The sequence below is a fragment of the Sycon ciliatum genome, chromosome 8 (assembly GCF_964019385.1).
Source record: "Sycon ciliatum chromosome 8, ocSycCili1.1, whole genome shotgun sequence".
In the NCBI taxonomy this organism is placed as follows: domain Eukaryota; kingdom Metazoa; phylum Porifera; class Calcarea; order Leucosolenida; family Sycettidae; genus Sycon; species Sycon ciliatum.
Genome location: NC_088650.1, coordinates 7,867,144 through 7,893,590, shown reverse-complemented (window position 1 = coordinate 7,893,590; position 26,447 = coordinate 7,867,144). Strand labels below are relative to the sequence as shown.

The following is a 26,447-nucleotide window of genomic DNA, read 5'->3' as shown; positions in this document are numbered from 1 at the left end:
CCGCTGTTATATTTTAATCATTTTGGACACAAATGCCATTATTTTAGTATAGTTCTTGATTTCTATCAGTATACTGCGCTCGCTGTCCCTTGCTTACCATGACGTACAATGTCCTTCTCTTGTTCAAGTTCTTGTGGTCATAATAGGTCCGTGTTTGTTTGTTTCATGGCATGCTATATTCTGTTGCTGTTAGTCCTTTGGTTGAGTACAGTGTAAAATTTGATGGTGTTTGGATTCTGTTGATTCTTTGCATGTATGAGTAGCATGTGGCAATGTAGATCTGCACAACACAGCAGTGGGGCATACACAACTTACTTGTGTGCAGCGTCGCTTTGTCTCTGTGCTGTCATCAAGCCCATTATAACTCCTGGGGGGGGGGGGGGGGGGAGGGTCCCGGAACCCAGGGGAAATTAAGGCAAAAATCAAAATTTCACCAGTTGTAGTCTTCGGGGTGCTGAGTCGAATGGTCGTGGTCCGAGGAAGCTGAGACGCTCCCTTCCTACTTGAATCCCAATCGAACTCGCGCACTTCCACCGAAACTGGGTGACTGCGCCCTACTGGATGGGGATTTGTATGCAAAATGTCACTAAAAGCGCCATTTCGTTCTTATAAAAGCACGGATGACCGCCATTGGCCCATATGTTGTAGTCTTTTGGACGCTGAGTCGACTGGTTTTGGTCCGAAAAGGCTGCGATGCAGCGTTCCTCCTTTATTCCCAATCGAACATGGTTGAACAAGCGGTCACGTGGTCCTGCGTGCCCAAGTCACTGGCCTGGTCACAGCGCCAGCAGCAGGCGACAACTTTCATACCAAGGTTCAACTCGAGTTCAACTCGAGTGACAGGACTGCACCCAATAAAGGTCAAACAGGCTAGCCTAGTAAGTAACCCTGCAGGCACGGTGACCAGGTGACTGGTGTACGCAGGAGCACGTGACCGCTTGTTCAACCATGTTCGATTGGGAATAAGGGCCGAACGCTGCATCGCAGCCTTTTCGGACTAAAACCAGTCCACTCAGCGGCCAAAAGATTACACCATACCATATGGGCCAATCGCGGTCATCCGTGCTTTTATAAGAACGAAATGGCGCTTTTAGTGACATTTTGCATACAAATCCCCATCTAGTAGGGCGCAGTCACCCAGTTTCGGTGGAAGTGCGCGAGTTCGATTGGGATTCAAGTAGGAAGGGAGCGTCTCAGCTTCCTCGGACCACGACCATTCGACTCAGCACCCCGAAGACTACAACTGGTAAAATTTAATCTTTGCCTTAACTTCCCCTTTAGTGTACCACCAACCATGCACCGACCAGGCGCCAGGCGCGAACTGATGGTGGTGGTGGTGAGAATGAGAGCTCTGTGCTAGAACTTTGCAGCCTAGAGAGCGTGTGTGGGCAGGCGTGTGTTTACTGCCATATTGCCGGGTGTGTCTTTACCACCATATTTATCAACTATAGTTATAGTGGCCAGACTGCTTCAAGCTACACTGCCTTCGGCATACTACAGTGTAGTAGTAGGCGAAGGAATGGTCAATCCTAAATCCCACCATTACTCGACCGTTGGGGTCGGAGTGACTGTAAAACAAGTCAAGGGAGATGTACATGTACTTCCAAGTATAATTATTATGTAGGTCTACATGACTGTAGTACATACATGTACATTGTCATTGGGTAGAGGCCATGCCGATGAAGAACAAGCCACCGATCGTCGAACAAGTGAATAACCATAGAACGGACGGTGCGGGTGACAGCTGTCTTTGTCATCATCGCCTTTCTACTTTCTAGCTAGCTAGCATCAGCCATCGTAGTTCATAATATGAACTACGATGGCTGATATTATCTCATCATGTATTGCACTGAGAAACATGAAATTCAACGCCTGGGTCAAATCCTTCCCTCATCGCCAGTACAGTGGTGGGAGACTGCACACGGCTAGCTCCACTAGAAGACTACTAGTTATGGCGTCGCTTTCGACGTCGATCATATCGGTGTTCGTTTCCATGAGAAAGCGTGCGTTCTTATCTGCTCCATGCCGCCTACATTTACAAGCAAGCCATGTGCCAGTGCGTGTACCATGGTGTACGTGTGCATTGAAATACATTGTGTAATGGACTTTGTAGTTTATCACGCGTGCACGACTGGTACAGCAACCGGTGCGTAATTCAATTTCCTGGTGCGGTGTTGGACCAGTCTTACAGAAGGTCATGCTGGGGGTGAACAGATCTTTCCCAATCGTTCAATACGACAATGGTGCAGTGTTCAGCCGCCAAATGATACTATCCATCACGGCCGAGACTACAAGGGATGATAGTGTGGCACTGTGGCGGTTGTAATACTCTAAGCAGTGCCGATCACGGGCCTCCATCACTACGAGCAGTAGATCTACGAGTCGAGTATGTCTGCGTACGTGTGGCGACAGGGAGAGAGTGACACGTGGACTGATCGACTTGTGGTGTCTGTGAAGTCAATAACATCGTTTGCTTATCCGTATTATACTTCATGGGCGCCCTGTCCTTGCTTGTCGACTTCAACCCGAAACAGTATGCCTACCATCTTCTGTTGAATACATACATGTACATGAACGTTTTCTCAACGATCGTCGACGCTCGCATCATTATAAGGCGACGACCGTTTTGGTTCGTCACCGCTCGCGTACTAGTATTCTGTCTGGAAGAGAAATGGCGCCCATGGTCCGAGTCCAAACCATGCTGTTGATGCTGTTTGGTCAAACTTGAAGTCTTAAACTGCACCTCCCGGTCTGTAAAAACTAAAAACTGTCCGAGCAAACTGCCCAATGTTTGATGCCGCCTTTAGTGCTAAACATGCAGCCACAGTAAAGTGTGAAGTCGAGCTGACCATATCTACCTTGTCATCACTGACTAATTCTCAGTTTTAGAACAAAGAAAGTCAAGTTCGTGAACATGTGGAGCCAGCCGTTTCCTAGGTAGGATTTGAGAAGGAGCTGAACCAATCATCAGACATCGTTGCCCAAGGTTTTCATACAATCAAGAGTCCCCTAGCTAGCTAGGCCGCAGTGAACATCCATAATCACCTTTCATGTATACCAGTAGTAGTAGTAGTAGTAGTAGTAGTAGTAGTAGTAGTAGTAGTAGTAGTAGTAGTAGTAGTAGTAGTAGTAGTAGTAGTAGTAGTAGTAGTAGTAGTAGTAGTAGTAGTAGTAGTAGTAGTAGTAGTAGTAGTAGTAGTAGTAGTAGTAGTAGTAGTCACAAAGGCACACAATGAAAACCTTGGGCAACGATGTCTGATGATTGGTTCAGCCATGAAACTCCGAGTCACAACGGAATTTGCCCAAGGTTTTCATTGTGTGCCTTTGTGTACGCCGCTCTGCCTGAATCAGGTATTGAGCACTTTCGCAGAACCTGAGCCTACTGCCTCTGTGCTAGTACTAGTAGTAGTAGTCCTCACCCGAGGAAACCGTCACGGTGTAAGGTCTGTGGGACTACCACTGTGAAAACTTTGAATAAAAAAATCAATGTACATGTACTCGCGCCATGACTCAAGCTTGCTGCAGCTGCTTATACATTGTATGAAGAGTGTGTATGGTAGGCCAAAAGGGGACTCTTGATTGTATAATTAATCATACAGTATCTTGGGGAAATTGCTGTCTGATGATCGGTTAAAACCGTGAAGGCCTAGAGTTATAGCAGAAACAATTTTTGATTTCTTCTTACAAGTGAATGTACATGTACATGACATTGTGATGTACAGTAAAACCTGTCAAGGCGACCACTCGGATAAGGCTACCACCTGTCCCAGAAGACCACTGAAACCAGGACCAAGGGATGCTATTTCCAGTCAAATGACCCTGGATAAGGAGACCACCTGGAAACGGAGACCACATTTTGAAGGTCCCTTGAGTGGTCGTCTTAGACAGGTTTCACTGCACACGACAACCATTGTGATGTACTTCAACATGTATTTTGAATGACAGAGCCTTGATCGAGTGCATGTATCGGTACAAGTCACGGAGATAGAACGTCATGTTCCTTAGTATTCGTAATCCCTACTTCTTCCACCGTGCAAACCGCTTCTGAGTGTTCACGCATTCTGCTATTCTACTTTGTCATGGTTATCATCGGGGCACAGGCAATGCGGTTCGCTTTGCATCCTGTTTTCATGTCACGGCTTGCACAGTTCCGTAAAGCAGCGTCATCTAAGGCAGTGTGGTTTCGTTGAGGATCTCAACAACGACGTCCAATCTACATCCAATCTAGATTAGATGTAGTTGAGACCTCCAACGAAACCACATCTCGTTTTCCATTTGTGTCGAGTTCAGTACCGTTTCTTCTTATCTCACAACAACCTGGATAGGCTTCTTTGTTTGTGTTGGGTTCCACCCAAGTGGCTTGAGTGACCCAGTACGTGGTCATCCATAAAAGAGAAAGAAAGAAAAACCACATCTCAGTGTCACCGTGTCGTGTTGGTGCACTGTACGTATACACGTACCCGCATGTGCAATTGATTGCACGCCACGCTCTAATGGTGTGTCAGCATATCATGTTCTCACCACTGACTGTTCCCTGCCTTGTGGTTTTCAAGCAAAGCGTCCAATGGATTATTATGGAGGGCTCAGCGCGAGGCCAGGCCTACAAGGTAGATAAACGTCGATAAGGGCGATAGCGACATTGAAAGCACTAACGCTGCAAGCTGAGTTCTTTGTCCTGGAACCCTGGCGCTGATGCTGCTAGCCTGCTAGGGCGGGAGCTGAGTTCTCAAGTTGATGTACATGTTGAAGTAGCGCTTCTGCCGTTTCACTTGAAGAATGCTCGTAGTGAGCACTTTGTACATCTTCTCCACTTGTTGGTGCTATCCTATGGCCAATTTACATTCCTGCATGGAACAATCCTTTCCCAACGTCACATACATGTACATGTACATGTATGTTGATCTTTTGGAATTTGGTCTTGACTTCAAACTCTAAACGGCCAGTTGTTGCACATATTTTTTGTCAGTGCACATGAGTTTTGCGCAGCAAGCAGCATAGCAACCTGTATTCTCTGCTTACTAGTATTTGGCGGTACAGGATACACTGGCTCCACAACGGTGTTGACAGATGGACAAACCTCATTTAATTTTCGTACAACACTTGATGATACTAATTATACTGCATGAGCTATGCGTGTTGTTCATACGTCTGAGGGACCGAAAAAGGAACATGACGAATGCTTCATTATTGTTAGTTTTTGGCAAAGCTGGTTTCATGAAGAATAGCCCGCGGGCTTTTACTACTATGCGGGCATGATTAGCCAGGGAGGAAATCGATCATACTTGTCACACTCTCACAACTGTCGCTCGTTAAGTTATACTTCTGAAGTAAGCATAAATCCAACTGTAGCGTTGTCAAACGCGTGTGTTATGTGGTCGAGTATGTGGTATTAGAAGCAACCAGAGACTCTGAAGGTCACATAAGATGCACCTCGTGTGCTGCAAGAGCTTGAGTTCCCCGGCCGGAGATCAGGAGATTGAAAGAGCCCAGCGCTGCAGGACAACGGACTAGATGAAACAGTACTTTGTTAGTAGAAAGCCTCTGTTAGGGGCAAAATAAACACAACAAAATGGAAACAGTACTTTGTTGATTTCGCGATGCGCATGAATTCCTTTTTCTCTTCTTCTTTCAAATCCAGCATCATGTTTCCGGTGTCCTTTTCTTTCTTTGCATCATCATTTTAATACTTGTATGTATGTGGTCAATAAAAACACGCGTCCAACCAATACCACTATGCCATGTTATGATCTACATTCATGTCATTGTCCATCTACATGTACATGTACCCAATGCTGTAGATAGCAAGCTGTTTCGGCCATACATGTAAATTGGAAGTTAACTCCCATTGTTTTCACCCACGCTGCGTGTATGTTCCCTACCATGGCCATCATAGGCAAGCAATGTGTCTCAAGACAAGATTTGGTCGAATCTCCCAAACTACTTCAAAGCGGATCCTGAAGCTTTCAGCTTTCTTCGCACCCCGTGGAGCTTTTGTTGCAGTCATTTCAACCTTGTTGTATCACTGGAGTTGCTCATTTCACCTGATCTGTAGTTGTGCTGACACTGTCTGTACAGTCATGGAGATGTACCCTTGGGAGTCCTTTTCGTGTCCAATCTCCTCGGAGCGAATTCAATTACTAGTACATATCCAGCTTCCCAGTGGCGTGGGCCTTTGGCTCCAGAGGCCCATTCGCCAGTGTACCGGCTCTGCGAAAACATTGCCCCTACAATGTAGCGCTACTACTGATATTAGTTACTAGTTAGGACTAACTAGATCAGTGAGCGGATCAGTATGCAGATATGCAGGTATGCATGCAAGGCAGGGCACCGAGCCTGGCATAATGATAGTAATACAATAGAGTAATAGAGTTCTGGTCGAAGGCTGCTACCATGACCACGTGCCCAGTCTAGAGCTACACCGGAGGCAACTGAAATCCGACCCCCTGGCCCCTGAGCACATTCTAGCGGTCTCTAGTTCGTAGTTTTGCAATCCCGCGTTGGGTCTTTGCGATGTGAGCGCAGTGCTCAGAGGGTCGGATTTCAGTTGCCAGCACTGTACATGATGGAGATGAATGAACACATTCCAAGCTGATGCCACGGGATTGTGCAGTACATCATGTAGTTCTAGTGGATCTACTTGCCTGAGGGGCTGTTTCCCAATAGGTATTTGTTTTTTTGGGTTGATAAGTAAATTGACCAACATTACCTGAACGGGATACAGATATAGCCGTGTGGCACCAACCAACAAGAGGTGTCCACACCGCACAGTTCATATTTCACTGTGGTACAACTCCGTTTTTTCTTAAAAGGTTCGTGTTTCGCCCCGGTCTGAACTGGAATATGTGTAGTGAGGTGCATGTATAAAGTAAGATCAACAGCTTTACAGGAACAGCAATAATACGTGTAATCATTGATCACTGCCACGAAGACCTTGTCAGAAGCTCCTCTCCGTTGTCTCTTGGTTTATAGCCTGGAGGCTACACGAACCTTTAGCGTTCCAGAGACCCAGCATTTCTCTTTGCCGCTCTGGTCAAGGCCATTCTTCCTCGTGACAACGGGGAGCATTTAGATACCGGAAGGAACCATGAGCAACAGTCACACGCACTAGTGGTAGAGTGATGGGAATCAGTGATGGCAGCCTATCACTATCAGTGGTGTCCTGAAATGGAACTTTTCTCTTTGCTGCTGTCATCGCCTGTCAACATGCTATAGGCCCTGCGAAGTTGTAGTTGCGCCTGGTCACGTCCATATTTGCCTCGCGCCGACGCACAATACGTGTGGCGAGCTCAGTATCTCACGGTCAGTACGCTGACGATGTCCAGCTCGTTTGCTGACCCTCTAAATAATGGGAGCTGCTTTTAAAAATTGCTGCATGCATGCCCTGAATTGTCACCACTTGAATCAAGTGGCACAGCTTAGCAAATTCTTGAGGGTCTCTATTGCATCACACTGTCCCAGTGCATACCATTGGCAGGCCTGGGACAGAGGCCCGGACATGGACGCAGTCACCTGCCAAGCCGGCCATGCACGATATAGACCAGGAGAGCTGCATGCTGCTGGCATCATAAGCCTCGTGATACACCACTGGCACTGCGAGCTGCTCTTGCAGGTGTTGCTCAATGATACTTATTATCAGAGTGTCCATTTGTATGTGGATCATTGTGTTTGGTTTACATTTACATTAATTTTTTGTTATTCGTCACAGAGCAGCATTGCAGAGCCAGGGGTGCTGGCGAAGGCTCTGTGGCCGTGTGTGCTGCCAGCGAACGAAATCTAGGTCAATGGGCCAACTCATCCTTAATAATCTTCTGGCGACTGTCCTGTCAGTGCATGGGATATGGAAGACCAGGGCAAGATGAAGACGTGTTCGAGGACACAGAAGAGGATATCCACGTACGCGTACATACGTACATGTACATGTAGACCCACCGATTCCCAATGTCTCACCAATCATGTACAGAGAGTCAGCACATACAGTAATCAGTAGTCAGTGGAGTCCTCAGTAACAGAGCATTGCACATGGCTTGCGAACTTCGTGTTCAGATTCATGCAACATTACAGGCAAACTGAAATAACGTATGCCAAACATATGCCGGTACTAGTACGTCGTAAGGGCAATGTCTGGATGCAGGATCTAGGATATTGCAGCAGGAGAGGGGCTAGGGTCTCATGATTGCAACCATATCTCTCACCCAACGTCAAGCAGTGCTGTGTAATCACCATGACTGCTGCTACTAGTACTAGACTGCCAAACCATGTCCATGAGAATCATTCATTGGTATGTGCCAGTGCAGCCAGGACTACCCACTGTGACATAGTGACCAGTGGTGATATGCTGGACGTTGTTTGCAAGATGTATGGTCTTGGCAGCTAATGTTTGTGCCAAGCTCCATATTTAGGTCAGTTCGCTCCAGACATTGGCCGGAGCGGTCGGAGGCTGACACGGTCAGCGTGTATGCGTCGGAATCGATCGATCGTGGCTGTGACTGTGAAGACAGGCACCCCATTTTTTAAGCAGCATCACGCTGCACTGGGTATAGCCAATGCTCGCCGAATATGGGCATACGTTCGCAATATGCACACGCGCTAAAATGATTATGAACAGAATAATCACTCCATTACAGATAGCACCGGGCAGGTCATTGCATAATTTACCATGCATAATGCAACGCGCTTCTGACCTCTCGATTCTTCCAAAGCGGCCACTTTTCGCATAAGCATTACGTCAGTACACTACCTGCATTGCTGCTTCACTTTCTTTGCCCTTTTTCTTCCTCTGTCTGGTTGTAGGGATTGTGCCATGATTCTAAAAAAATAAGCACATGGGCTTTTGTGCGCGGAAGTATTTGTGTTGCACTGAAGTGTATGGTGAGAGGGAACATGATGGTTCACCTATATAGTCATTAATGGGGCCCAGAGGAGTCAAGCGTGTTTTGACAGGGGGAGCCAGGTCCGATAAGTTTGCATGTACATTGTCCACGCAGAGATACTGCCTACAAAGTTCTGCTGTACCTACTGTTATCGGGTATAGTAGGTACCAGGGTAGCAGGGGGGGAGTTGGACCCAAACCAGGGTACGAGTCCCTAGCCTGGCGCATGGCCATGGCCTGGTGTTCAGTGTTCAGCTGCAAAACTAACTAACCTGTGTTACTTTGATCGTCAGTGCTATGCACCTCGACCCCAGTCTCGACTATTTGCCCTGCATGCACTCTACATTACTACTAGTAGTGACGTGAGGTACTAATACAAGTAATAGCCGTACAAGTGCCAGGCTGTATTGCTGGTGCTACATGTATCGCTGTAGGCCACTCGGTTCGCCAATTCGTGCAGCGTGACAAGCGTAGTCTACGCAAGCTAGGGCTAGGGCCAGCAGTAGGGGGAGACAGGAAAGAGCGTGAAGAGGTGGCACCGATAGGCAGCCAGCTACTGAGCTAGACCCCAGCTAGGCGAGCAGAGAGTGAGAGAGACGGAGGCTGCTGCTCACAATACCGAAGCCTGTAGCATCATCCTCATCATAACACAGTCAACAGTGGTGCGGTGCAGTCTTCAAAATCGGTGAAGGGGAACAGTGTGTGCCAGTATTCGGTTGGAAGCGGCCTCCGAGAAAGCCCTCCCCAGCTTTTTACCCTCCAGGGGTGTACTAGCTAGCTTTCAGACAGAGCCGTGACACAGATCCAAGATGATGGAGTTTAGAGGACTACTGGTCCTATTGCTCGTGTCCGCCATTGGACCCAGGAGAGGTGATGCGTTCCTGGACGTGCTGCTCAAGGACGACATGGTCCAGCTGTTTCTCGGTGAGTGACTGAGGACGTGCAATTCGATCACTCGCCACGATTTGCTTCCTTTCTCATTGGGGACACTGTTGGCATTGTATGATACATGCTATGTGTATGTGTGTATAGGAATGCTTAGTCAAGAGCCTCTGAAGAATGCATGCATGCAACGCACAGGCCTTAATCGCATTGCCTTCATCTTTCGCGAATATAATGCGTATTTATTTAGGGCTGGGCATGTTGGGGGAGGGCTTACAGAAGTGCTTGAAGATATCCTTATGGCGTAGCCGATTAGTTGGCACTGTTTCGTGTTTTCTTTCAACACAAAGTTAGCATTTGAAACAAGTAGATATGTTGTTATGAACGAGTCCAATCTTGAGCTTGAAAGGAGGCTCATGCATTCTGTGGCGTTTATCGAAAGTCAGGTACAAAGAACGCTGATTATGAAATAGTGGATTAGTTCACATAGCAGAAGATCTGTGCTGTGGAAAAGAAATCAGTACGTGTACTGACTGTAGTAGAACTCCTGGAGGAAGCCTGTGCTCCGTGACCGTGCGTTGTGGTGCCGTGGAGTACTACAGCGAGGTCAGATACAATAGGAGAGAGTCTAGGTCCTCGTGTACAACAGTGTACCATCGGCACTGCGACGGCTATCCAACCCTCGTCTTTGCGTCCAAACGCCGACAAGTTTGTCGGTTGTTGCATGTTGAGCATGAGCGCGACTGATACGCTAGTAGCGCTAATAGTTAGAGCACACGATCACGAGTAACGGGAAGTCTCCACACCGGCTCGTGTCACTCAGTCAGTTTGATCCTGTGAAGGGTGATTATATGAGAATAGCTGTCTTCAGGCAGCGTCTTCACAGAGCTCTGCAGCCTTTAGGGGACATCGCTACAGCCACAAAATGCATTAAAGGCCGTGCCCACCATTTCGCCTTGTTCGGCCAACTAGTAGTACGATTTCCCAGCCTGTTCCGTTCAACTAACGGCTTGCCCAGGAGCACCCGTAGGACGATGTCAGGACAACACTTCGCGGGCGAAGACCGCGCGGTCGGGGAGGAAGCAGCAGTGTTCAAGGCCAGTTGGAAAGGGTGTTCAACGTACTGCTGCCCTACCAATAGTAACAATACATTGACAAATCCAATAACCCATGTGCAACTCCTGTTTAGTGCACAAGAGGGTAGATCTACTCAGTAGCTTGCCTTGATCTGCGTCGCAGGGATCGGGAGACCATTGCATTGGGATTGGCAAGATGACGTCAGGGATTAGCTGGAATACGTTGCTTCCGATGAGGGCTAACTTAAAAACTGTTCAGATGAAACAGAGCATACGCTTTCCAGCCAGGAGAGAATCTTGTCGACAAGTGTGTGACGAGAATGCCTCTCGCGGAAATACCATGTATCTGACTAGGCGTAGTCGTATTTTGTCACTTGCGAATGAAATGAGACGACTCGCGTGTGTACGATTCTTGTTCACACATGTCTGAATTGAAAACACAGGACGACTCGTACAGCTGGAATGATAAAGTGTGTACGTATGGGGTGTTTCGCAAGAGATACGCGTACACGTTGTCTGCGTGAACCGGGCCCGGGCTACACGTTGGAAACTTGATTTCTGCCTAGACATTTACGCGACAGTGCGCACAGCGATCTGATTATTGGTGTCTACGCTTTCACAGTGCGACGAGTTTTTTTCTCCGCTGCACATCGCGGTTTGCACGTGCAGCGGACCTTGACTCGAACGCTCGTTCACAAAATCAGGAATTGTTGTGGCCTGGAAACTCCTAGTTTTTGAGTGCAGCGGTTTGGGCAGAAAGTAGGCCAAGTCAGAACTGTAACCCAAGCAGTATTGCTTTCCGCGCTGATAAACTCCTGGTTTGGCATTCCTGTGGAACCGCAGCTGAATGAGGACGGCCATCACAGCGTGGATGTCTGCTTGTGGGCAAGCAGGCGAGTGCAGCAGATAACGAGGGAGGCGCAAATTACATTTTCCCCGCTTGGCAGGGATGTGGGCTTGCCATCGACAGCAGCACGAAAGTGGCTTCCAGGTCTAATGATAGGTCAGTCGGTTTTGTTGGATTGGGACGCAGCGAATCAGAGGCGCTGTGTCTGCGGATGATTGATTGATAAGGAAGCTAGGTTTACACTCTAGTTGTTAGCTATTGGTTTCGCATCCCCGACGAACCGGCCGCGTCAGCCGACGACGTTCAAGTGCGAGTTCAGAAGAAAGACACTGCGTGTACGTGTACATGTATGTGATTGTGAGAGTGTTTTTAGTTGTGGATGCCATCTATTATAGACTATCTAGTATCTACTAAAACATCAGAGTAGAGTAGAGTTGTCTATAGACAGAAAGGTACAGGGTATGGTCGCTGTGTATCCGACTATTTCTCCATGCAGTCGGCTTTAGCACACTGTTTCCGACACAACTCAATTGCTAGTTCACACTGCTTTCAATCGGCGGTACGCTCGCCTGGCTAATACCAACGGTGTCGCTCCAGGCAGTTAATTGGTTCACACCACGTTTGTGCAGAAAACACGCCCGCGTTTCGCAGTTTACACAATTACACTGGTCGATCTAACATACATGCACACGCCAACCGCGCCAGAAACCTTTGCAACGTCACCCAGTGGAATCACTAAAACATGATTCTTCCGCCATTGGCACACACCAGGGACTCGTAAAATACCGGTATTTTACGACTCCCTGGCACACACAGTGCACCTTGTCTGGATGCCCCATGGGGCACAGCGTCGAAGAAACATCCAATGGTGAAATACAAGGGTCGCTGGAAGACTCAAGTCTGAGAGGAAGAATCATTCAAGGATGCGTTGAAGAAGAAGACGATCTACGGGTAGGGTGCAGCAGGGTACATGAAGCCCCTGGCCGACGCAGACGCAAACTTTGGCCGCGGGACTTGACGTGGTCAACACTACCACTGGTCACGCACTGACAAGGTGAGAACGTCGTTCAGTTGATGTAGATCTACTGTCCGTGCTGAACTCTTCATCATGTAGAACCTTGACTGGGATTTATCTCCTGAACTATCTTGCAATGATGAGCCCTGCTCCTTATGACGCGTGGGGTATAAACGCCATGATGATGAACGATGAGTGAATGGAGCTACGAGCATTGTCTAGGAGTCTTGTTGTCAGACACTGAACCAAAATGCTTATCACGGAATTCCTGCCGCGTTCACGAGAGTATGGTTGTGTTGTTGTTTTCCTGCGATCATCAGCCAGTCGCTCAGGTGAACACTTCACCGTGTGGGCGAGATGAGAAAAAGACTTGAAGGCGACCAGGGAGAAAACTGGCCACTTCCTTCCTGCCGACAGAGCTAGTACGTGTAGCCTAAGTTAGTTGTAGGAACATCACTTCAACATGGTGATGTGCGAGAATGGGCCACTGGACGTGGGCAGCAAAGAGTTCGACGAAACGGCGTGCCTGGATGAGATGACTTTACAGCTACGCGGTCACCCTAATGAGGTACATGACGCGGGTAGAGGCTTGGCTGACCATGCATTATGCACGGAAGCAGTTAGAGCAGGGCTAGGCTCAGTACAACGCGAACTGAAGTAAGCAAGTACAGTTAAACCTGTCAAGGCGACCACTCGGATAAGGCGACCACCTGTCCAAGAAGACCACTGAAACCAGGACCAAAGGATGCTATTTCCAGTCACAATCATAAGGAGACCACCTGGTAACAGAGACCACCTTTTGAAGGTCCCTTGAGCGGTCGTCTTAGACAGGTTTCACAGTACTAACTCTCTCGCCTTCAGCGTGGTATTCACGGAGATGGCAATGAGCCTTCCCATCTGCAATCTTGAACCAAGAGATACTTGAATGCGTCATCCTGTAGGCTGTAGCTAGATCTACACTCTGGACTGAGCAATTCTCGCGTGCTTTCAAGCATGTTGATTCGCGTGCCAGTTGCCAAGTCAACGGTTGAACAGACGCGTTGGCATTGGCCATATCCCAGATACTGATTGTGTTGCCGCTTTTGGATCAGCAGTGATTAACATCAGAATCAATACTTGAAAAGTTGAATTCCATTCGGTTCAGGAGTGCATGTGGAAAGGTCGGACAAGGCCAACAATGCAAAACCGGACAGTTGCAATTATCGTCTAGCAAAGAGGTTGGGAATGCATGATCATGGCCTACAGGTGACACAGTCCTGAGCTGTTTGCCATAAACTATGCCCAATGAGAATGCCTGGTGCTGCTGATCCGCATACCGCTCCTATCACGTCAGGGCGCATTCTTCAGGAGGTAGATCTACTGCCAGTACGACAGTTGCTTATTCCCTCCGCTTGTGGAGTGGGTCAGGAAGATTGTTTAGATTACTACATCAATCACCTTATGACCCCTACAACCTACCACTACATGGACAGTCCTTCCAGAAAATACATGTACTACATATACATCTACATATTCAGTTTTGAAGAGAGGCGGTTTCAGTAGCACCAGCACACTGGTGTGCGTGCGATCCTTCCAGCGAAGATCTACTGGAGAGACACTCTCCCTGAGTGCAGTACAATCAATGTGTGATGGCTGTCACGAGCACAATTGTCTCAAGTCACTTGCGGGGCATTTGTGTGAGTGGAGTGAACTTGTACTAAGCCGTTTAGTCGTGTGCATGCTCCTCGCTGGGACGCCAGGCGAAAAGAGATACGTTTAAACCGCCCAACGGCAGTACAACCCTGCAGTCAGCGCGTCTCCATTGGGTTGTTGCTGGCTCAGGCCAAGAGAGAGGTGCTGCAAGCCTCTCACTTCAACTGCCCATATCGCCCCGGAACACACAACAAACACAATGACTGCACTATCAACCGTTACAACTTCTTTGAAGTATCCATTGTGGCGTCTTTCGCGACCGATGACAAACCCGTAGCGACAGGAACTCTGCCAGCTCAAAGGAAGTCCACTGGCACCACCGCAATCATACTTATCAGTAGGGGTTATTCTAAGGGTGAGAATGATTCAAAAACATCGTGACTGTATTCATACCGTTGATGGGCAATGTTCATACCTGGACGATCTATCATGAGGCAGCCAAGTAGTGCCCAGTGACTCACCAGGCGGCTAGTTAACAGACACAACACCTGTAGTCGCATGCTGAGCTGCGGTGCAAGTTGCCAACAGCAACGCTGGCTTCATGCAGAGAGCGGAGAGATAAGAACCTTGAATGACCTACAAAAATGGGTTTCTCTGAACACCACCGAAATGCCAGTGATCTCCTCAGTGTGATTATGTCACTGGGAAGCTAATTGCCGGTACATTCTGTGCAGAAACTCTATCTGCCCGGGGCCCAGGGTACTACTAGTAATCGCATCAAAAGGTTTCCTACAACTACTAGTACAAGAACTCTGGCACAGATTTTCCTTTTATCTGGCCGTGTGTCTGTGTTGCGCGGTTGTCCGGGACGCAGTTGGACATTGTCACACCAGGACTGTTATAATCATCACGCGGATGTGCCTGCTGAGGTGTGACCTTCTTCCCAGCGTGTCGTCTAGTCTGTGATGAGCTCTGTGGACACATGTACAGGCTGTCTGGCAAGCATCGTGATGGTGTGTTTAGCGCTGCAGACGGATGGAATGCTGGACCAATTCACGTCCGCGAGCCTTCCTGCCCAACGCCTGCACTCAGTGACTGGCATGCTCTGGAGGATCACAGCGTGAAATGTCACAACAATCCAGGAGTGTGTTGTGTCCGAAACACATTTCGGCCTTGAACAAGACTGGCACCCGTGTGTCCTTCTGGACTTCTCGTCACTCAGTGCTCCTCATTCGGTCTGTACCCGGTGTACGTACGACTGCATGTACACGACTCCATTGTTAAATCTCCACTAATATTTATCCAGCTGTGACTGTCGTTGAGAAATTACGAGTGGACGCGATTGTGTTGAGATCCTCGATCACCAGAGCGCATCAGGGGGCAATCGATAATAGGGCTAACATGAAAATCAGGCCGTCATCTGCACTCGAATCCTGGCTTCCGAATGCTGGCTTCCGGATTGAGCGAATATCCCCACGAAGAGGGGGCTTGCATTGTTCTCCATATTGGGCGATAGCGTAAGAGCACGACGGAATGGAAGTTATACGTGCTCAGGACACTCCGACAGGAATCCCGGCCAATGATGGTTGAAATACTGCCAGTGCTGCAAGTACTCTTCAAAGTCGTCAAAACTGTCAAAAATTATTAATTGTAGCCCGCAGAGGTCAGGTGCGAATGCAGTGGACGGAGAAAATGTGTCAACGTCCTTAACCCCCGCTGGACCAGTGCATAACAAAGCATTCCTTTCCTAAGCTGCCACTTCTTGTGAATATCACATCTTACGGCGATAATAACTTGGCCTAGTTCTGGGCAGCATAGTCGTCCGTGCGCATGTGTGTGCGCGTGTGTTTGTGTGTGTGTTCGTATGCGTGCGATCACGCGTGTATGCGTGTGTGGATAGATTAGACGTTGGCTGCTGCCGGTCAACCGGTCTTGGGTCATTTCAGCGCTCTGTGGTCACACCGATTCTTCTTTCTAAATCAGTTTCCTTTGTTCCCGTTGTGCGTGTAATTACCATGGACTGCTGCCACTAGTGCAGTGGTTACTTCGAAGTACGTTCAAGGTAGCAGCCCTGCTTAGAAAACAGAACTCTAGGCGCCGATTCAGCTCAACACAGATAATACTCTGTTGAACAAGAGAGAGAATGTCGCTAATCAGTACTAACGACCAATGCTGCATTGTTCCCTCCTGTGCAATGATCTCTGACTCTCTGCCATGTGCGCCACGCCCGCCTGTGCTGTGCCCAAGTGTCTTGTCACGGCTCTTGAACTGCACTTTGCACCAGCCAAGTGCTGCTGCAAGGGTCCAGCTTTTTGGGACGCTCCATCACCGTGATCACTGTTCCCCCACCTTGCATCTCTACATTGCTTTCAATGCATCTGCTGAGTCCGAGGCATCCTGACTAACTCCATCCACAGTACAATGAAGGCACTGCAAATGTGCAATCATGCTCGCTGGCCACTTTGCTCTGCATAGCGATCATTTCATTGCACGACACCGATCTGACAGCAGCGTCTAAACTGGGACCAGCTCTACTGCGCCCTATTGAGTTTGAACAAAGTGATCGTGGTAACAAATTCAATCACTCCGGGCCCGCTTTCCGGGACTAGCCACTAACCCCCGGTGTCCAGTTCACAGTCTTGCTCTTGTGATCACGTGGCTTGACATGCCAGGTCCCAAACAAAAAAAAAGAAGTTTGAGAATCTGCCGGTGGAATCATGCATTGTTGTGTGCTTGGCACTTTTTTCTGCTGCATGTCTTGTGAATCAATGGAGGTGCTTGGGGGACTCGGGAGGGCCAGTCGATCGGTTGTTTCCTGCACGGTCCTCTTTCCCGCAACACCCGTGATCTGGCCTGGCCCGTAGAACGAAGAATTCAATGGTAGGACACACCCAAGTCATTAGCGTAAGAGGCTGTGACTGTGACCGTACATGATACGCAGGCATCACGACATCACTGTAGAACACAGTACCAGATTCTTCTTTTGCAATACGTGTAGTGTAGTGCCAGCTATGAGGAAAACGATCAAAGTCACCATTCCTCATCGCGCTTGCACTTGCAGCAATAACTAAAGGGCACAAACAAGTGAAGTGCTTGGAAGCAGCGATTACGTGACTGCAGCCCTGCAATGTCCACCGGACATTCAGGTAGTCATCTGGTTTTAGTGGCTGTACACAATGCACGCGCGCGACTCGTTTTATTGCCACGCTGGTGCTGAAATCGAAGACAAGACGAAACGAATGCTGTGATCATGCACAGAGTAATGTGTAAATAATTAGAAAACCTCCTCTGCCTCTCCGTAGTGTCAACCGCAAAGATCATGAACTGTCATGATTCCACTGGTGGGACCTGTGTAGGCTGTGGTCCCCATCAAGATACTAGTATAATGATTGTAGACTCTACATGTGAAGAAATAGTTGAAGTTCGGGCCGCAGAAGCTTGAACTGGATTGCTTTGAACGCCGCTGACACGCTGGCGAAATCAATTGCCTGATTGACCTGAGCAAGTGTGTTGGCTGTCTCGCAGCAATCTCTCTCATTCCGTCATTCCTACACAGTGACCTACTTTCACGGGTTCCTGTTGCAGGCTGTCCGGCTGTGTTACCCAGCACGAACTACCGCCCTTGGGGTGCACAAGGTGCTACACTGGATACATTGACGTTGATAATTGGACAAAGGCTGAGGATGGCATGCTGAAGCTTGCCTAGCATCGTGTGCCACAGTATCGCTTTGACACTCGACTCCATCTGTGAATTCTTCTGGTCAACATGGCCTCAAGACTAGCATTCACTTGCCCTTCTTTCTTCTGATTAGCAGTCAGTTTCGCGGTGGTACGTTGCTTTTACGATCCGCACTGAGTCTGTAGCAGCTGCAGGTGCTACCAAGAGTACATAACCCTGGGATTATGTACTCTTGGTGCTACTAAACACACCCATTGCTATAAACGTTTAGTGTAGTAGTGTCACTGAACCATGCTACATGTAAATGAACTTCTCGCACAAGCGCTGCCATTCTAATCTCCAAAGCCATGCGTTCAGTCATACGGCCGTGATGATTCGTGGCACTTACATCAACCTTGGCCTTAGGCTGAGCTGGGCAGTGGCAGAGATAGATCCAACCTGGCTCAGGTGTTCAGGGTGGATGCGAAATTTGAGATGTCCCTATTACTAGTATAAAAGATCGCCTTTATGAACATAGATTATTGTTCACAAGTACCAGTGTTAGTTGACAGGAAAACCTGAGTGCGCTCGACACTCGATACCGGACACAATAACGGTGAGGGATAACGACCTTCACTTTCGGCCTTGGCAAAATTGGATGATATTGCTTTGCACTTCACAGTCTCCAGTCGCCTCGTGAGTGCGATGTTCTAACGATGCACAGAGGGGCCTAGAGATACATAGATGCTTGGAGATCTATTGAGTATCAGAGTGTCATCCAGGATCAGGTGGATCACCTTGCAAAGGTCCTTTTAAATTACTAGTAAAGGGCTTATGCCTGGGTGTGTTGGAAAACATCATCATTGAGTGGAACCCAGTCAGCGGCAGTGCACAGGTACTCGTACCCTCCCTGCCCTGAGCAGTTTCAGATGATGCTCAGAGACGCAACAATGAACGACAATCAGCACATCATCCTGCTGACCTTCGCCTACCAGTACCACCAAAAGTACACAATCATAAATTTAATGATAATGGATCCTTGATACCATAATATTATGTCCACCACTTTCTGGTTGATACCATCTAGCCGGAAATAATGATCAAGTTCAACCAAAGCTGATCGTGATGACTCAGCCGGGAATAAAAAGTTAAAAACCTATGATCATACTGGCAAAGTTGATCTTTTCCAGTCTGCCACCAGCTAAAACTACCCGCTGTAGTAGTGCATAATGTAGTCATGGTAGTCATGTATTGTTGTCCACACATAAATACTGTGTACTGCTGGCCTGAGTACGAAGACATTCAGCAACAGGCCTGGGGTGTCTTGAGAGGCTGTCAGACGATAGACACAGAAATGCAAATTGTCCGAGTTTTGTGCACGTCTCCTACAGAACTCATGATCATCAAGTAAATAACTACCAAGCACAACAACGCAGAAGACACTCGTATAAATTATATTACGCGAATTCCGTAGACTCCGGATTTGGAAGTCGACTAAATACTGACAAATTGTGTGTGCTCCTCAACCTTATCTAATCATCTGGGTGCAGCCCAGAATTATTATAACTACCAATACAGCATACAGCATACAATACAGCATTGGGTAACTACAAACAGTGCATTGGTCCTGATGGATTACATAATAAGCAGTAGATATTGTTCCATGCCTGGCTGTATGCTAGTACGTGTATGTCAGAGCTAGCCATTGATGTACAGTTCAAGTATAATACCAGCACCACTGTGTATTTTAAAAAGCTTAGCTTGTGACAAAATTTTGAAGGACGCTTCACGCAGCTTCATTATACTTGAATTGTTTGCAGGCAACCTGCCTACACTCAAGAGAGCACTGCATTTCACACAAATCCATTGGTATCGTTACAACGTTTCGGTCTTTATGACCATCATCAGGAATGAAGTGGACATGGAAAGAACAGCAGTATAAAAGAAGGAGGCAACTAAGCTTGTGAGTTTACTTTTTCCTTATTACAGCTTCTCCTCCCTGACCTTGTTACTGTCATCACCGGCATACCTACTCTAGTGCTTGTACTGATCATACATGTGTGTTCCTGTGTTTCTGTATGCGTCTGCCCATGCTGCATGTGCATGTGGGTCTGTGGTCTGTGCATGCCCTCCGTGGATTCTGCATGCAGGTACCTCCACACCATTCTACCTGGTTGAGCAAGGCTATGACTCTCAGCTTGCACGGTCGGGTATCCTGCAGTATCTAGATCCCCTGCAGCCGGAGAGGTCCCAGCTGACATTCGAATGGAGCTCCAAGAAGCCCGTAAGGCTTATAAGTATTGATTTGGTCTTTAGGAGGTACAACTTGATATGCCAGAAACTCAGTCTTGGAGCCCAAAATTCAATGCCCAGTGGCACAAACAGGTCCTCTGCGAAAAAAGAATCGATTACAACGTGTCAGGTTTTGCTTTTCACTGCCGTGTTCACATCTTGATTGCATACAAAGTCAGAAAACACCAAGCCCTGGCTTGTGTTAGCAGAACTGCAGGGACTGCTTGTGTTTAATGAAATATGGCCGTAAGATTGGTGTTGACACGCACACATTTGACACTGGCATGTGTCACTTGGGCATGCATTGAGAGTGCTCTCTGCAGGTGGCTCAAGCGAAATGTAGGATAAAGACTGTCAGCATACGTAGCCAGACTGTCTGGCACCCAAAACACACACACAGGCACACACACACACACACACACACACACACACACACACACAGGTACACACACACACACACACACACACACACACACACACACGCACACAAATACCCCCACACGCAACTGCACAAGTAGGAGTTGCACTCCATGTTCTGTGGATCAGCCGCAATACGGTGATTTTCATGACAAAATTCACCGTGGTACGCATTAACCTGAGCAATGCGGTAATACAGAGTTGTTCAGATGAGGTAGTTCAGACTTACAGGAACTTGTGAATATGAGCGATTCACGCCTTACACCCGGCATACCACTAATAACGATTGTGAGTGCATTGAGACTACAAGTCATATTCTAGGAGATAGTTGCTCTCTAACTAACAAGCCACGAGTATGAAGATAAGTAGTCCAAGTTGCAACTAAAGTTTCCTACGGAAGTAATAATCAGTCAGCAGGCAAGCATACCACACGTATCCGCAATTACTTACCTCACCCCGAGCCGTGACAGGCCTGATTGAGATAGTATCCTGTGGAAGCATAGCCAACATTCGGGAAGGGCGCCAGGGAATTTAGGTAGAGGATTGCCCAGGGGAAAGGATGAATACCGGATACACTGTAGTATCTTGTTTCCGCTCATTCACGCAGAGTTATGATGGATCCTAGAGTAACGAGCAGTGGGAATTCCAAAATAATGGTGATAATAGCCGGAGGGCAGTGCTGCCTCTGCCAATATGCATACCAAATTGACGGGATAGCGTTTCTAAATGCCCGGACAGAAGAACACATGTGGCCACGTGGCTGAAGCAAACTCCCTTAGATCCATATAGGCCTTGTTGCCTGTCCTGGCTCCAAACCTACTTTGTGCACTGGTCAGAAACATGAAGTGTTTCTTTTCGAATCCAACTAGCTTGGGGCGACAGTGCCAACATTGGAAACCCGATACTTGACATCGTGTACACATGGAGACGATAAGGTCCGTTCTCGAGAGAAACTGTCATCAGCTGTTTCCAGCAGGAACATGAAGCATTAAATGTGACAATGAAGAGAAGATGGTGATCATCCCGATGGTAGATTAGACCTTCATTGGCACAGAAGTGATTCTGTCACAACAATGCCTCCCAGTCCACTCCCATCACAGCTGGCAGTCTGCATGCCAGCTGTCAAATGCCCTCACCCTCACCAGGTGCCTTTGTTTATATAAAAATCAACTTTCCCGTTCAGAGTTGAGTGCTATTACAGACCACCTTTCAAGCAGGCTTGGTGATGCATTCTAATAGCATTGAGTAGTGAAGATAGCCAGGTCCTTATTAGTGCTATTGTGCACAACATACAAACTGGCAAGCAAAGTGTTACTAGCTGTTGCATCCAAATTCAGATTACTCCAGGAAGTCCAACCGACCAAGAAGTTGATGTCATATAATAATATTCTCCCTATCTACCTCTCTCATCCTCGTGTTACGTGTTCTTGTGTCACGTATACAGATCCATTATGTCATCCAGCTCAACTCTGGTCACACGGGCGTCATGGACAGCCCTCGCGCAGACATCTCGCTGCGCGGCATCGTGCCCAAAGTCGAGACCGAGTTCCACATCAACTTCCCGTGCACGTTCCGCCAGAGTGGCACCACGTTTGTTGCCATCACGTTCACGTTCTTCGACGACCGCGGCATGCCCATGTACGAGATGCCCTTCACCTTGGCCATGAAGCGTGCATGTGTGAAAGGTATGTACATTTACCGGCTTCAAAAATAATGCACGTCTTGGATCTTCATGCACGACTTTAGACTATTCTCCTGTTCTTTGGACCTACACCTATTCAATAGCCTGTGTGTGTGTGTGGGGGGGGGGGCTGGTGTTGATCCGCCCCCCCCCCCCCCCGAAACACTCGTAATAACGTTAGTATTATGGTATAGCCTTGGGGGGGGGGGGGGGGAGGGTGTTAATTTGCACCTTCCTCCCCCCCCCCCCCCCCCCAATCCCACACACGCACACACATGTATAGTATACAAATAGCTGAGGGGGGGGGGGGGGATTTGCACCCCTCCGAGACACACCCACACCCACACACACACACACAGTATAACACATGCCTAACCTGTGTCCGTGGCTCTCACTGTTGACTTGTGTCTGTCGTTGCACTTCAGCCAACAAGAAGGCCGAAGTGCACACACATCGACTGGATATCAGCAATATCAATGATGACGAGAAGGAACACATCAACACACAGCTAGGTAAGGAGTCAGCAGTTCTGCTCGGTTACTTTCTGCACAAGTACCAAAGTTGTCAACTCAAGACTTGCCGAAAACACCACATACAGTTCTATTAACATGCCTGCATGCCACTAACATACCATGGTCAAATTCAAGTCATTAATATCTGTAAGATAGTGTGCATCACAACAGCCGTACTGTAACTGAGCGAATAGTTCCGTGCCATGATGTGCTGTGTCTCTGATAGGCAACGACCTGGGAGATCCCGGAAAGGAGCGGACAATCCCAGTCGCCGTGGTTGTCCAGCCCCATCGGCCCGTTAGGCCAGCGGAGCAGCCCACTCCGCCGGAAATCGAGACCGAACCCAAGGACGACTTTGGAAAGGCAGCCACGGAGGCACCTAAGGCCAAGCCGGCGCCTATAGTGAAAACCGGTGAGTGATTACAAATACTACAAAAAATCCTTTAAAAAAAGCATCATTGTGCAAAGGTGTATGGCATGCAACCTAGTACACTCATACCTTGCTTATACGGGCGGTCCGGGACTGGGCACTGCCCGTAACTTCGAAATGTCCGTAACTCCGAATCCCATACATTTTTATGGGAAGGCCATATTAAAATATGGTACATGACGTCACTGTTTACACGAAAAGTGACAAAAGAGTAGTAATATTTCCACTAAACCTTGCACAAATGGTGCCCGGTAGACTGGAGTGCCCGTAACTTCGGGGTCCGGATGGCCGAGGTGTGAGTGCACATGTACTAGCACCCATGTTCTAATAATATGTCGTGCATGTGTGTGTGTGTGTGTGTGTGTGTGTGTGTGTGTGTGTGTGTGTGTGTGTGTGTGTGTGTGTGTGTGTGTGTGTATGTGTGTGTGTGTGTGTGTGTGTGTGTGTGTGTGTGTGTGTGTGTGTGTGTGTCACCATTTACTATGTCCATGCAGTGCGCGCACGTCCTACTCCCAAGCAGCCCAGGCCCCAGATCGATGCCTGCCCGATGTGCATCATGCCAAAGAATCAATCACAGCTGGAGGATCTCATCTGCAAAGCCGGATTTGGTAAGGAAATACATTGACTGCATGCTAACATGATATTATTTATCCTCCTCTTCTACTTGTTGGTAACATAATTAGAGTAAATCATGGAGATACAGAACAGCACTGAGCGGCTCCACAAGATAAACATGCCAATGCTTTCCTATCATACATTCTGTGCGAGCCTGAAAGAATGTCTTGGGAATATGTACATTGGTTTTAAAAAGCCTCAAACCGTCCCTGCCTATTGGGGTCTGAAACTTTCTTAGGTCAAAATGTGCCTGAAAGCGGGTCAGATCAGCTTGTAGGAAAACACCTTACATGCACATATCAATATGAGGCCTGAGTGTGTTAGAACGCTGGTTGCCGTGCCGGAGAGTAAAGCCCTTCCCGGACTCGGCTTCCATGCTGCGTCTCCTCAGAATGATGACTGTGATCATGTACATGGTTATAACCGAATAGTTTTTTTAACCTGATGATTGCGCAAGCGGGAAACTCTGAGTTGCAATAAAAAATTCTGTTCCGCCTTTAATACTTGTATTTAAGGAAGCTCTGCCCTTCTGGGCATTGAGCACTTTGTGTGCAGAGAGGACTTATAAGTGTATTATTTGTTTGCTTGTTGTTGTCAACGTGCAGCCATTCGCACACGATTGTCATCGCTGGGCAAGGACACCAAGACGAATCACTTCTTCCTGGGCCTGCGCGACTACCGTGAGCTGAGACCGAGCCGCCGCAGCGCCTCCAACGCCCTGTACGCCTGGGAGCGGCAGCGGCAGGGAGTCGATGCCAGCGAGAAGGCCACGCTGACCTCCAGCGAGCCGATGCGCGTACGCGTGATGGTCGGCAGCCGTGGTGCGTGCAGCTGTAACGGCCGCGTCAACAACCGCGATCTGTACCTGGTGGCCGGTAAGTACAGCTCCCGCCGCGGCCAGCTGGTCATCCGCCAAACCAAGAGCCTGCTGCTCCCGTGGCGAGAGGTCAAGCACTGGATCCGACGGCTGAAGCCATTCCGCTGCAGCAAGTAATGTGGGCAATGGCGGTACCAGCCAGCCCCTGAGCTCACCATACACTGAGTTGCAAGAGTAATAGCAGCGAGAGTGGCGTAGAAATACGGAGCACGCGTTTGCACGCCAATTTGACAGCATCACTGCACCAGCCGCAACAGAACACACACCCCTGAACACTATCAATTCCAGACCTGCCACCTTGAGCCATCATCCACTTAGACACCCCCCCCCCCCCATCCTCCATATATTGTTAGTGCCTAAGCAGTGCAGAGCACTGTGAGATCAAATTCTGACTACGTACCGGTACGTACCGATGTGAGTTTGCACGCGATAGATCTGAGCAGTAATGTGCTAAGAGATTGTCTAGGTGGCTGCAACCCTCCATCACGTCAGTGTACGTGCCGGCACAAATTCGTTTTCGTGTCATGTCGCGTTGGCAACAATCCCTCAGAAATAACTTTTTTTTCGTAGCGTTTGCTCCATACAGCGTTGCTTCGCGCTTGCGCCGTCTTGAAAATTTCCAAGGTGTATTTTTTTACTACTGCCAGCCCGGCTCGGAAACAGTTTCATGTGCACACGTTCTAGTACTAGCTACCAGCGTGCAAGATTCTTATCATGCACAATGTCACTGTAGAATAAGATACCGTCACCGCCTACGTAAATAAATTATTGGCCCGCACCCGGGCATACGCCCTGCACAAAATACTGTTTCACATTGTAGTACCCTGTACTCTATTTGCCATGCTGTTTTGGACTTGATTTGGATCGGTGTATACTGGAGGAAATAATAGTCAGCACCATAGATATTGCTCAGGCATTATTGGCACATGGACTAGCTTCTTCAATCTTGGCTCATTTTATGGTTATTTTTAGGCAAATTTTTCTCCTAGCCCATTGCTGATCCCGTAATTCGTAATTCTTTATTGATGCTAGGTGTAAATCTGCAATATCCATCGAATGTGTAGTTTGACAGTGAGGGCTGTGTACATGTATGCACTGATGATGATGTGTGTACATGTATGCATGAAGTAGATCATGAACATGTGTTTCATGTGTAGCGGCATGTCTCATGACTCAACAGGACAGGCTGAGCTGAGGCCGATCGGCCCAGAAGAGTGTGTGCGCGTGTGTGTGTATGCGTGTGTGTATGTGTGTGTGTGTGTGTGTGTGTGTGTGTTTCGGTGTGCGCATGTGTGTGTGTGTGTGTGTGTGTGTGTGTGTGTGTGTGTGTGTGTGTGTGTGCGCGTGTGTGCGTGTGTGTGCATGCGTGCGTGTGTGTGTGTGCGTGTGTGTGTGTGTGTGTGTGTGTGTGTGTGTGTGTGTGTGTGTGTCTGTGCATTCACGTGTGTTTGCGACATCATATGACATGCACCAAAACTTGCTGCATGTCAACGCTGGCCAGCGACCACTGTTTTCCGAAATTAAAATCTTGACACACTGTTGTACAGTTATGGGTGCGGATCAGTGCCGGGTCAGACGGTCCGACCTAATGGCATTAATGGGTCACTTGCCCGGAAATATGGAGGAAAATCCGTTTTGCACGAA

The 26,447-nt window shown here is 48.2% G+C and overlaps 2 protein-coding genes across 2 annotated transcripts in view; both read left to right on the top strand.

Moving 5' to 3' along the window:
- The window catches only part of LOC135823162 (mucin-19-like), a 10,490-nt gene extending 10,269 nt beyond the window's left edge, over positions 1–221 (top strand). The window contains exon 5 of the mRNA XM_065336005.1: positions 1–221. This exon is cut by the window's left edge and continues 2,654 nt beyond it. The gene's annotated coding sequence lies outside the window, so the exon portion shown is untranslated.
- Positions 222–9,508: 9,287 nt separating this feature from the next.
- Positions 9,509–25,888, top strand: LOC135823161 (uncharacterized). Its single transcript, XM_065336004.1, has 7 exons — positions 9,509–9,793; positions 20,130–20,263; positions 22,133–22,373; positions 22,795–22,881; positions 23,108–23,293; positions 23,806–23,919; positions 24,532–25,888. Exons 1-7 carry the CDS (start codon positions 9,679–9,681, stop codon positions 24,918–24,920), a joined length of 1,266 nt encoding a protein of 421 aa, XP_065192076.1. The 5' UTR covers positions 9,509–9,678; the 3' UTR covers positions 24,921–25,888.
- The last annotated feature ends 559 nt before the right edge of the window (positions 25,889–26,447 follow it).

Bases quoted from the DNA above. Each gene is read 5' to 3' on its own strand.
- LOC135823161 (XM_065336004.1), top strand. From the start codon at position 9,679: ATGATGGAGTTTAGAGGACTACTGGTCCTATTGCTCGTGTCCGCCATT. The intron at 9,794-20,129 runs GTGAGTGACTGA...TTCTGCATGCAG, and splicing joins CATGGTCCAGCTGTTTCTCG to GTACCTCCACACCATTCTAC. The intron at 23,920-24,531 runs GTAAGGAAATAC...GTCAACGTGCAG, and splicing joins CATCTGCAAAGCCGGATTTG to CCATTCGCACACGATTGTCA.